The sequence below is a fragment of the Pinus tabuliformis genome, chromosome 1_2 (genome assembly GCF_031772625.1).
Source record: "Pinus tabuliformis cultivar Carrire ecotype Pingquan chromosome 1_2, CPIR1, whole genome shotgun sequence".
Lineage (NCBI taxonomy): Eukaryota > Viridiplantae > Streptophyta > Pinopsida > Pinales > Pinaceae > Pinus > Pinus tabuliformis.
The window spans coordinates 754,717,488-754,730,317 of NC_142298.1; the positions used below are offsets into that span (position 1 = coordinate 754,717,488).

Below are 12,830 nucleotides of genomic sequence, written 5' to 3' on the forward strand. Positions count from 1 at the left end.
TTTGTGTGAGATCCCTATGGCTTGCCTCCCTTGTGTTTCTAAGTTGGTTGGTTTGGGCTCGATAGGTGGAACTCATCCCCTCTGAGTTTGATGGTTTCATGATTTCCTTCTTATTCATTTAGGCGAGGGGAGAACAACCTTAAACGAGTTCATTTTTCCCCTGTCTCCAATTTATTCCATTTTTAACTTGAACATAAATTTAATAAGTTAGTTTGTATATTAATAATTTTATGTTTGTAGTTTAGTAAAAAAAATTACACAGTAGATGAATTTATATTTTCATGTGTTTATAATGGTTTCCAAGTGATACGACATGCTGGACCCACATAGATGATTCACACAGAGCAGAATCATAGAGGATTTGGAGGTACATGGCAGGGTGATCAAGGAGATAAATATATTATTCATCCTCTTAATTGGATGAATAATATGCTACTCCAATATTTTTTTATCATTCAATCGATTCATGTCCACAACTATGCTGCTCCAATATCAGTTCATTAAAAAATAGACGTTACCTTGGATGGTCCTAATTTTAGGCAGTGACGATATGGGTAAGATTATCTATTAGGTTTTTTACAAGGGTGTAAAACATAAACTGAAAATAGGTATTGGTTGAAATCAATTATTCTAATATGGCAGCAATTATAAGCACAATGCCATGATTTATGGGGTAAAATTCACATAATGGTTGTTGAGAAGTCTAGGGCATCAAGATTAAGTGATTTCTCTTCTATGATAACTGCTTGTGAATGTTTTTTACTTCATTGGATTATGATATTCTCTTTAGTTAGATTATTATAGTGTTATTATTCATCAAACAACTATCAATTCATAAACAACAAAGGGGCAATAGACACAAAATATAGGTGATCAACTAGGGCCAAAACATCTCCCACTTGAGAGGAAAACCCAAACAAATTCTTCTTCTTATAGAGACTTCAATTAACGAATACCAAGACCAACACCCTTTACCTATTTTCCTCTCCAAGACCAAGTCACAAATATTCTTTGTCGAGTTCCATTTTTCTTTGAGTGAACGATAGTCAAACTTCTCTATTCTTCCTCCTTCTTGGTTTCCTTTCAAAGTTTCGGTTCCTAGGAACAGACCTGCAACTTTTAACCCTAATTCAGAAACTCTAGTTGTAATGTTTGAGAGAGATATTGTCTCTCAAACTTGTTTTCTTTGAGATGGAAACTATTCCTCCATAACTTGACTTAATTCTTCACTTTTATTTCTCCTTGGATTAACCTTTGATGGTAATTTCAATACCTCGGGTCCTACTACAACAGAAAACACCTATACTTCTTACGTGTGCAGTGTACTCAACCCAAAATAGACCCAAAATAAATACCAAAGACTTCGCTCTTCCTTTCCTTCTCTTCGCTAGTTATGAGGCTCCTTATCAAGTGATCCTCGCACTTCTTATTGCAGACTTATTCTTGACCGAAAAACTGAGTTCCAAATGGAGGTTGAGCTACCTATTTATAGTGGTTTCCCATGAAATAATTTGACTTCTCCTTGTCCATAAGATGACATGCCATTTGGTGTAGGTTTAGTATTCCATCTTGAGGTTGACTTCTTGGTGGAGCTTGAGCTTGGTCTTGGAGGGACTTTTTACTCTTTCATTGACTCATATACAAATGTAACATGTCCAAGAATGGTCTTCCATACATGAAATTGACTCAATATACTTTTTTGACTTGATGAAAAAGCTAAAGTATCACAATGGGAACCTTAACTAAAATAAAATTCCTTGATCATGAAACCCATGATTCAAGAATTACAAAAATAATTTTATATTCTTCTTTACATTAGTTGCACATGGCATATGAAGACTGAACCTAGTACACTTTTTAACACTCCCTCTTAACTAGGGAGGTGTTCATAATCCATACAAGGTACTTGGACATTCTCAATCTAAAGAATTCTCCTAAGAAGAGTCGAATTGGTAATTCATCTGTATAACATCATATCAATAAGCATTGTCACAAAGAAAGGCCTTGACTAATCGCTCTATGTCTCCACAAGGTCAGAGAAAAATGTGGGCGATACCAATGATGTATAAACGCCCTCATCATTGTCTCTCTTAGAACATACCTAACTCAAGTTTTCTCAGAGTATGTTCCACCATGACTATTCTTATCTTGGATTCCTATTCCTTAAAGAATATCGATCCTCTACGACTACTCTTATCTTGGATTCCCTAACTCATCCTCAAAGAGAATTAGATGCCAAATATTTACCCAATCCTTGATTCTATCTTCCCAAGTGAAGCCAAGAATGAAGTGTCTATCTCTCCCTCTTAATTGTGGAGGATATATCTATTTTAGTGAAGGAATGTACATAACCTCCCTCTTAGCTTAGGAATTTTCTTCCAAGTTTCTACCAAGTTAGAAACTTGTTTTCCAGACTCCCTCTTAGTTAAGGACCTACAATGGCTTCTTAGGTGGAGATGATGGGACAACCAACTGCTTTAAGAACTCCTCCTCACAATGTCGTAAAATTATTTTCTTTATTCGAGAATATTCATATTTTGGGACTTCTTCATAGGGAACAAACCATCCATCACTTTCATTTGTGAGTCAGTCATGTCATTATCAGAAGGTGATCCATCAATTCATATCTTTCCTTCCTTTATGCCATGCTACCTTCTTCATGCCATGTTTCCTTAAGAATATTTCATCCTACTACATGGATATCAAGGGTGGAAGATATCCATAGATCTTCCCTTGGCAGCCCTGCATAACTCCATTCAAATATTATTCAAAAACAAGGGAATGAACATTAAATTACCATTGTGATGGTATTTCGTCATGACATATTCTAGTTCGAATCAACATCTTGCATACACATTAACACATCTCCAAAAGATATATGTTGTCAAGGGTCTCCTTCTTTTCTAGACTTCATCGAAGTCTTCATACCTTTCATGGAGATATCCCAATCAAATCTCTCAGTCCTTGGATGTTGATTTCCTTTTCCATAGTTGCATTTTTCATGATATCTTCCTTTATTTCTTCACACATTTCCTTTCCAGGAACTTTTAATTAGAGTTCCTCCAGTTATATTCAACCACCATATATCTTATATGAGGACATATATTATGTTGATTTCATCTAGACAATGTGTGATTCATGCCTTCTTGCACCCTTTCAAAAGAGGAGATCCTTTCTTTTGATCACTCTCTCAAGATAGATCATTTATCCATGCTACCTGCAACCATATGGCATGACTCTATAATATCAAATACATGCATACATACCTCATTTTCCTCTAGGTCATCTAGACTTCCTTCAACAACTTCCTCGATTGAAGGAACCGCAATCCCTTAATCTACTTTAACTTTTTTGTCATCATACCATTACCCCATGAATTCCACAAGTTGGAATTCTTTGATGAAACCCTTGCTTTCTTTTGATTGTGAACCTTCCGATGAAGATTTCAATAGATGATTTTGAGTATCCTCATCCAACAAATGTTTCATTTTGACTGATGTATGATGATATTTGTACTAGATGACTTTTTTCTTCCTTTTCCCATAACTACAACTTATGTTATTAATGCGGTTTCCAAGAGCTATATCCTTCCATGGGTGACTTCCATAGACTTTGGCTATCTTTCATGCTTCTCTATGATGATGTCACGATCTCTTGCTTCTAATGCTTCTATGATGCCATGGTGAATCCTATTATTTTCCTTAGTGAATAATGATAGCCATATCTTACAATAGAAAATCGAAAAATAGGAACTTGAAAAAGAACTATATGAGGAAGCCTATCCCAAGCATGGTAGAGATATTTGACTTCTACTTTCTTGGAATTATTCTTTTTCAAATTCCTCCACTTATTCGGTGATATGGGCTTCTTTTGTATCTCTTTTATTGTCCTTCTTGAGCTTGGGACAATCTTTATTGTAATTCCTCTATTCTTGACATCCATAACTTTGAACCTTAGCTAGGTTCTTCTTCCTTTTCTAGGGTCCAAATTTTCCATAATTTCCTTTTCTCTTTGTCATAGCAGCATATTCTTGATTTTGCTTACTTGTCCCCACATTAGTTTTAGCCTTCATCTTGGTTTATTCAATCTTGGAAAGAGAAAATAGATCCTGGAATGGAGTAGCTTCTTTCTTCCCATAAATACTTGAAGTAAAGTTACTCCATTCCTCTGATTGTGCATTTATTACTACAGTGGTCATCTCCTTGTCAAACATTACTTCTCCCATATCTTTAAGTTGATCCCGTATTTCATATATCCTCATAAATTATGATGTTATTCCTCCTTATTTCGATATCCTTAGTTTGTAGATTTCTTTCCTTAGAGAGATAACTTCTCCTACAATGCTTATAGAAAACAACTCTACCAATTTGTCTTATATTTCTTTTGAGGTGTCAAGCTTAGATACATATGGAATAAGGGGATCCTTGATGGATTCTATGAGAATCCTTTGAGCCCTCACTTCCCCTTTCATAAACTTTTCTAGTTCTTGATCATCTTCTTTTGCTAGCTTGGTGATAAATCCTTTCACATGATCCATAACCTCATTTTCGATGAGATTCAGATGTGTCCTCTTCTTCCATGCATGATAGTTTGAAGCCCCAACCAACTTGTTTCCTTCCTCACAAAAAGACATTTTAACGTGTTCAAAAATAAATATACTTACTTGTGAAGATGCTTCTTCCACTCGTTTTCCCCTTGAATTTGATGGTAATATAGATGATAGAGAAATTCTCCTTAATGAGGATATATCTCTTCAAGGGTGATCCTCGACTTCATAAAGAAGGAGATAACTTTAGATCCTTTCATGGATATGTCCTTTTTTATCAGGGAAAATTTTAAGGATGGAAATCTATCAAAAATTTTAGAAACGTTAGTGAATATTACTAGCCCCTAATATGGAAACTATAAAATGTTTGATGATATTTTTGTAAAAACATTGACATTTATAATGATTGTATGTAGTCTCTATAAAATTATGGCGATTTTTTAGGTAAAACAATTTTATACTATAAAATTTGGGTGAACCATTTTCGAAAAAAAATGAAATTAGTGAATATTTTTTTTGAGAAAAAACATAGAAAAATAGCCCACTTGCGAATATTTGCCCCTAAAATTTTCCTTGTTGTTTATAATGATCAATAATGACTTATGGATTCTTTCTTGGATGATCTTCTATAATGGTATGGTCCTTGCTTCAATGAGAGGAAGTTGCCTTAGAATTTCTAAAGATGACGGCAATGTCCTTTATCTTTCCCCTACAGTAAGAAAATTGGTGTATAATTCCTTCAACTTGAGTAGGGCCCTTAATGTCTCTTGAGATGACTTGAGGATTCCAAGACTTCTTACTGGTGTAGACTTTCTTCTTCAATCTAGGGTTTTGATGCTTCTTTATAGATCTTGAATCCAAGATGATCTTCTTAGATTTGCTTTGATGTCATTTTCGAGATTTGATCCTTGAGTGTCCCTTGGTAATATGCCCTTCCTTGAATTTTTCACCTTAGCTCTGATACCATGTTGAGAAATCTAGGGCATCAAGATTAGGTGATTTCTCTTCTATGATAACTGCTTGTGAATATTTTTACTTCATTAGATTATGATCTTCTCTTTAGTTAGATTATTATAGTTTTATTCTTCATCAAACAACTGTCAATGCATAAACAACAAAGAGACAATAGACACAGAATATAGGCAATCAGCCAGGGCCAAAACCTCTCCCACTTGAGAGGAAATCCCAAACAAATTATTCTTCTTATGGAGACTTCAATTGATGAATACGATGACCAAGACCCTTGACCTATTTTCCTCTCCAAGACCAAGTCACACAGCTTCCTTGATGAGTTCCCTTTTTATTTGAGTCAATGATAGTCAAACTTCTTGATTCTTTCTCATTCTCCATTGCCTTTCAGAGTTCTTGTTCCTAGGAACAAACCTGCAACTTTCATCCGTGATTCAAAAACCCTAATTACAGTGTTTGAGAGAGATATTGTCTCTCAAACTTGTTCGCTTTGAGATGAAAACTATTCCTCCTTAAATCCTCTTGATTCTTCACTTGTCTTTGTCATTGGATTCACCTTCGATAGTGACTTCAATAGCTCAACTCCTACTACAATAGACAACACCTATACTTCGTATGTGTGGAGTATACTCAACCCAAAACAGACCCAAAAACAATACCAAAGACTTTTCTCTTCCTTTCCTTCTCTTTGTTGGTTATGAGGTTCCATCCCAAGTGACCCTTGCACTTCTTATTGCAGACTTATCCTTGACCAAAAAACTGGGTTCTAAATGGAGGCCGAGCTGCCTATTTATAGTGGTTTCCCATGAAATAAGTTGACTTCTCCTTGTACATAGGCCGACATGTCATTTGGTGTAGGTTTAATATTCCATCTTGATGCCGACTTCTTGGTGGAGCTTGAGCTTGGTCTTGGAGGGCCTTTTTACTCTTTGATTGACTCATATACAAATGTAACATGCCCAAGAAGGGTATTCCATACATGACATTGACTCAATAGACTTTTATGACTTGATGACAAAATCTATAGGCTCACAATGGGAACCTTAACTAAAATAAAATTCCTTGATCATGAAACCTATGATTCAAGCATTAAAAAAAAAATTATATTCTTCTTTACATCAATTACACATGTCATTATGAAGACGGAACCTAGTTACACTTTTCAACAATGGGAAGTCATTGAGTCTTTAAAATAATAATAATAATAATAATTAATTGATGACCTTGTTTCTTTATCTTAAGAATACAATGCTTGAAACTCATCAAAGCAAGTTCTCCTGTGTTAAGCAGAGACACCTAAAAGAAATTGACTTTATAATATTTCATGGTATTGATTTACATAATTGTTTATAAAGATGGCATAATCTATAGTAGTATACCGAATTTATTTTGATGGAAGTACTTTAGTCTATTGCAGTTTCTCGAGTTCCATAAGGAGCACACTCTCCATTCAACACGAGTAAAGCAGTAAGGTCATTAACATAAGCATATCAATAAGCAGCCTCCCTATATTTGATTGATGTAGGTTTTGATATTGGTGGTGGATGGTGTAGATCAAAAGCCAGATATTATCTTTTATCTTCAACAAGATAAATTATTTTAGTTACTACTCTTTTAAGTGTAATTTTGAACAAAGAATTTTAAACATATAAAATAAATATTAATTATCATTTATCTAAATTTATTTTAATTTAAAAATTTAATTATTATCCATTTTAATTATTATTTATCTAAATATTCAAGAGAGAGATGAAAATAAAATCTTCTAACATATTAATGCTCTTAACAACAAATAATTTCAACACTACATAATAGCACAAAATGTCAACACAATAATCTCTATTTTTTTCACAATAATGAAAATGTCTTGAAAATAAATAATTAGAAAAAATGATTTTCACTATTATACCAAATAAACTATAATATTTTCATAAATATTAAAACTTATATTCCACACAATTAAAACAAATATTACATAATATTTTCATAAATATCAAAACTTAAAACACACCCTTATAAACACCTTCACTGTCACCAAACATAACTTCATAAATATCAAAACTTTAAGCCCACACAATTAGAACAAATACAACATAATATTTTCGTAAATATGCAAACTTAACCCACACAATTATAAACACCTTCAAAGGCACCAAACCTAACCGAGACAATTAGAAACACCTTCACCAACCCACTGTAGCAGACTCGACAACGCCTATCTGATAAACAAAAATAGTTGACAGTAATATAATAACATTCTACACCACTTAGCGCTTATCTCATAATGGAAATGGATCAGTAATGTGATGGCTTTCTATAAACTGTATTTGAAATGGAGGCCCTCGTTGTTCAATTTCTGCTCGATCTCTAAATAAATACGCTCCTCCATCTGTGGCGTGAAATGCTTCTTCCAGTCACCCACTTTTCCCTCTCTGAAGAAACTGTGGTTGGGCATTCGAAATTTATTTTCCAACCCTATGCCGGTTTTGTTCACCTCCGCTGTTGACAGGCTCTGGAAACTGCACTTCTCCGCAATTATTGCAGCGTTCTCCTCCACGAGTTGAGGAGAGCAGCCCAAGAAAAGGCCAAGCTTTTTAACGCAACCCACGCAATCGGCTTGCAGGTCCTCGTAGGTAACGAACATCACCTTATTGGGATCCCGTCTGTTTTCATGCCAATAACTCAGAACGCTTTCAGCAAACGGGCCGCCATGGAAAAACCCAGAGCAAAACCCATCAAACAAAGTTTCCTTGCTCAAATCTTCATTTAAATAAGGGAACCCGTCTTCACGAAGTTTATTGAAGTATTTCCAACGGGAAACGGAGACATCCCTGGGGTTGCGAGCAATGTAAACAATCTTACAAGCAGAAGACCTGACAGGAGGAGGCAGCAAACTGAATGGCAAATGGGTGTGCAGCAGACGCGGGGATGGAAACTTGGAAAAGATGGAAACGTCGTACTGTTGATGCTCAGCAGTAGAATCGAAGAGGTAAGCTTCCATGGTGGGTACCAAAGAATGGGGATTTCGGTCTTCTACAGAAGCCCCGAAATTCGTGTCTTCTTTGCAAAATTGGAAGATGGTGTGAAGCAATGCTTTACACCATGTTGTCCCCGTTTTTGGTAATGAAGCCAAGAAAATGTCGTCCGCCAGCGGTTGGAATTCCCTTTGCAAAACCTTCACTGCTGGGAACAACTTATCATTTATCCAAAACCCTTCATACTTCTGGGTCCTCATCCCGTTGGACGCAATGAGGTCAGTGGGCGACGAATTCGTCAATTCCATAGTCGATTCTTCTTCTACCGCCGCCATGATCTCGCCCTCCTCTTGCTGCTGGCAATAATGGCCGTTGAAGGTAATAGAAAGTGAGACTAGTGTCCTTTATATATTCATTGGGTTGATCTTCATGGCAAATGTACACTTCATTTTCATAATCATAATTATAGGTTAATTTAATTTAATTAATCTCAAAATTTTAATTAAATTATAATTTTATTTTAAATTAAGATTATTAATAACAATTATAAAAATAATGTTTGTTTGGGGTAGTTGAAGTGGTAATGGTCGTGGAATGAAGTTTCACCGAATCTGAGATTTTGGATTTGAATCTTGTGCTACCTTCCGTTAGTAGTGAGATGAATAATGAACACAACTTATTTATTACATAATAGCTAATAATAACTATATTTATTTTTAGTTTGACAACTTATTTATTACATAGTAGCTAATAATAACTATATTGGTTTGACAATTTATTTATTACATAATAGTTAATGATAACTATATTTATTATTAATTTCACAACTTATTCATTATACCCTTTTCATTATATTTAAAAAAAATATGTAATATAATTTATAGAAACATTAAACAATATCACAATTGAGTAATATCACATTAAAAAATATAAATCACAATATATGATATTTTTTAATTAAATTTAATTAATTAATTTAATAAAAAAAATAAAAAAGATCACAGTAGATATTAAATTTAATCCAAGTTGATTTCTGCTCTTCACTTAATACTTAATAATTATTTATAACTAAGTAAAATTTTAAAACTCTTATTTTAAAACTTATTACATTAAATAATCAAAAATAAATTATTAATTAATGTAGAGATCACATTAATCGATAATTTAAGACGCGAATCATTAATCACATTATTAATAATTGTGGAGATCACATTAATCTATAAAAAGGCAAAGCACATTTTGTTTTTTATTTCCTACTATTCTAAGAGATATGTTCGACGTCGGAACAAACATTATAAAAAGACAAAGCACATTTTGTGGGGGCACATTGTAAGAAATGAGGATGTCAATAATTGCCATAAAAGTGGTTGGGGGCACTCCGGATGTGCTCGATATCACGACAAACATATTATAACATTGTAAAAAGGCATGCACATGTATTTGATGCGTAAAAGATCTTGGACACTCATTAAAGTGAGAATATTTTGAAATATGTATAAATAAACGTGTGGGGTCATAAAGAGAATCACTAGTTAAAAAAATTGTTTAATGGTATAAAAATCATGTAAGTGGTTACATAGATTTAATTAAATTAAAATGATTTGCTAGGATGGATAAATAAATGAATAGGTAGAAATATGTTTTCATATGATTTTGGGTGATAATTAAAGTATATTAAAAGAATAATTTGAGTCAAAGTGGTAAGAGAGTTAGTGTTGAAGTTTTTAAAAGTTTAAAATAATTATTTTGTGTGATAGTTAAAGTATATTGAAAGAATAATTTGATTGAGAGTGGCAAGAGAGTTAGTTATTAAATTTTCAAAAGGTTAAAATAATTATATTGATATAAGAGCTTATATGAAAGTCAAAATTATATGGCTAAAATAAGTTGAATTTAATGAAATTTGAAATTAAGTTGAGAAGTTAAGAATGTTTACGGGTGAAAGTATAAAGATGGTTTATACTTTTGGGCGAAATGTAGTGATGAAATTTCAAGTTTTTTTTTTTAATGTAATTGCAATCCTCAAAATTCATATAAGAATTGTGAATTTTCATTCGGAATAAAAAGATAATATGTGGACAATTATGTTGTTCTCCTAATGATTTTTTTTGCAAAAAAAATAGTGTCATATAATCTCTCAATTTTGCATTAAATGCAATATATGTCCTTGCAAATTTTCACAAAACATAAGAGGTATGAGTGTGTTCACATAGCATAAGTTAGTCTAAAGTGTGTTATATATATATATATATATATATATATATATATATATATATATATATATAAGCATGATCTACACAAGGAGAGAACTAAGTTTTTCATATTAAAAAGAAATTTTTTTTTTTAATATATATATATATATATATATATATATATATATATATTTTATTATTTTTCGAAGTTGGCGAAGTAATATTTCAATTGCATTTTGGAGACACATGCATTCACATAAGATTTTTCGCAACTTTTTAAATACATGAAAAACTAAAAGAACCCTTTTGAAGAGGACTTGTAAATGAAGATAGTGGCATTTTTTGAAATTTTTTCATTCGGTATATTTTATGTTATTGATTTCTTATTCAGCAACATTGAAACTATTCAAAAATGTTTCAAGCATTATATTTAAAGGAAATTAGATAAAAAATATCATATGAATTCAAAAATATCAAATTCATGTCATTGGATAGAGGGTTCCTTCTTGAATCCAACATGATCAACTCTGCCACTTAAGGACAAATTTTTCTTGGAGTCTGCTAGGGTAAAAAATGGTGTTGCAGATAAATCTGTAGAAGAGGAGCTAAAACTCTGTTTTTTAGGCCCTCAACATCTCGATCAAGTGCTTAAAATGATCAGATCGAGTATTTAAAATTCAAAATTCAAATAGCTCGATCGAGGGTTTAAGAAACCCTCGATGGATCTCTTAACGTGGTTAAACATAAGCTCGATCGAGCCTATAGCTCGATGGAGCTATCCTAGTTATCTAAAAAAAATGAAGCCTCTCAATACTTCTCTTTAAGCGAAGTTTTGATTTTAAATATAACACATTTTTATACTTAATCATTTTATAATTTTTTTATGTAGAAACTTTCAATAAAATAATCAATTTATAAAAAATAAAAATAAATAAAAAACTAAAGTAAACTAAATTTTATAATATTATTATTTGAAAAATAATTTCATACGCACATTTAAATCTAGATTACTCAAAGTCAAATAATGTTTTAAAATTCAATTTTATGTTTTTGTTATTTTAAAAATATATATTGCAAGTCAGTAAAAAGTTCTATATATACTTCGCACTTGTGTAGACTAAGGACAAAATTGAGCGAATCACATTTTACTGGTTGAGAGAGATTTATTACCGCAGATACGATTACATCTATAAGGCTCGATTAAGCTTTAGGGATCGATCGAGCCATAAATCTCGATCAAGACTTAAAGCTAGATTGAGCTCATAACTTGGGTTATGTAGGAGCTCATTGAGGGTTTGTTTAAATGCTCGATCAAGCTCCTTTTGTGTGCCTCAACAACTCGATCGAGCAATTAAAAATGCTCGATCGAGCGCTTAAAATTGCCCGATTGAACATCCTTTTTTCACCAAAATCAACCCTCGTTTCACTAAAAAGAGTAACCCAGCTCCATGCTTTCACCCTTATGCTAAAATGCCAAGGGTGCATGTTTGGTGGTACCCAACACTCTGGAAATTATGATAAAACAAGAGTTTGTTGAAGTAATGAATTACAAATAAGTTGAGAGTTTAAAGTCAAGATTCAAGTGAAGTAACATTAGTCTAAGTTGAGTTGTGTCGAATCACGACAATGGTGTGTCAATTAAGTTTTCCAAACCAATGTCATAGGTGTACTTGTTTGGTTTGCAGAACCCAACAAGAAACATAATTTGTAACAATGTAATTTCAATTAAATAAATAATGTTATAAGTTTTTTGTTGGATGGAGATGCCCCTACTACAAGAAATAAATTTATGCAAGTTTTGCAATGGAAGATTTAAATGAAGAATTATCCAAGATGATGACAATAAAAGAAGACAAATGTAGAGAGAAAAGGATGTAGACTTCAGGAAGATGGAAAAAAAGGGAGAGGATATATGGTAAAAAACTTACAACAAAGAAGAAATAACAACAACTTTCATATGGTTAAGTAGAAGTTATTGAAAAAGTTTAATAGTTTTGATTGAGGGTAAATTGTCCAAGAGAAGTGAGTAGAGAAAAATCTTAACAAGAATAAGAATCTTTATAAAGGTTCTAGTGGGAATGAACCAAAAGGACCAAAAGACAAGTACAAGAAAAGGAGCTTGGTGAGGTATTGTGTAGTAGGGAAAAG

The 12,830-nt window shown here is 32.8% G+C and overlaps 1 protein-coding gene across 1 annotated transcript; it reads right to left on the bottom strand.

Moving 5' to 3' along the window:
• Positions 1-7,541: 7,541 nt before the first annotated feature.
• LOC149207980 (cytosolic sulfotransferase 8-like) lies at positions 7,542-8,855 on the bottom strand. The gene has a single exon (XM_089393974.1). It carries the CDS (start codon positions 8,823-8,825, stop codon positions 7,830-7,832), a length of 996 nt encoding a protein of 331 aa, XP_089250100.1. The 5' UTR covers positions 8,826-8,855; the 3' UTR covers positions 7,542-7,829.
• Positions 8,856-12,830: the final 3,975 nt, after the last annotated feature.

Bases quoted from the DNA above. Each gene is read 5' to 3' on its own strand.
- LOC149207980 (XM_089393974.1), bottom strand. From the start codon at position 8,825: ATGGCGGCGGTAGAAGAAGAATCGACTATGGAATTGACGAATTCGTCG.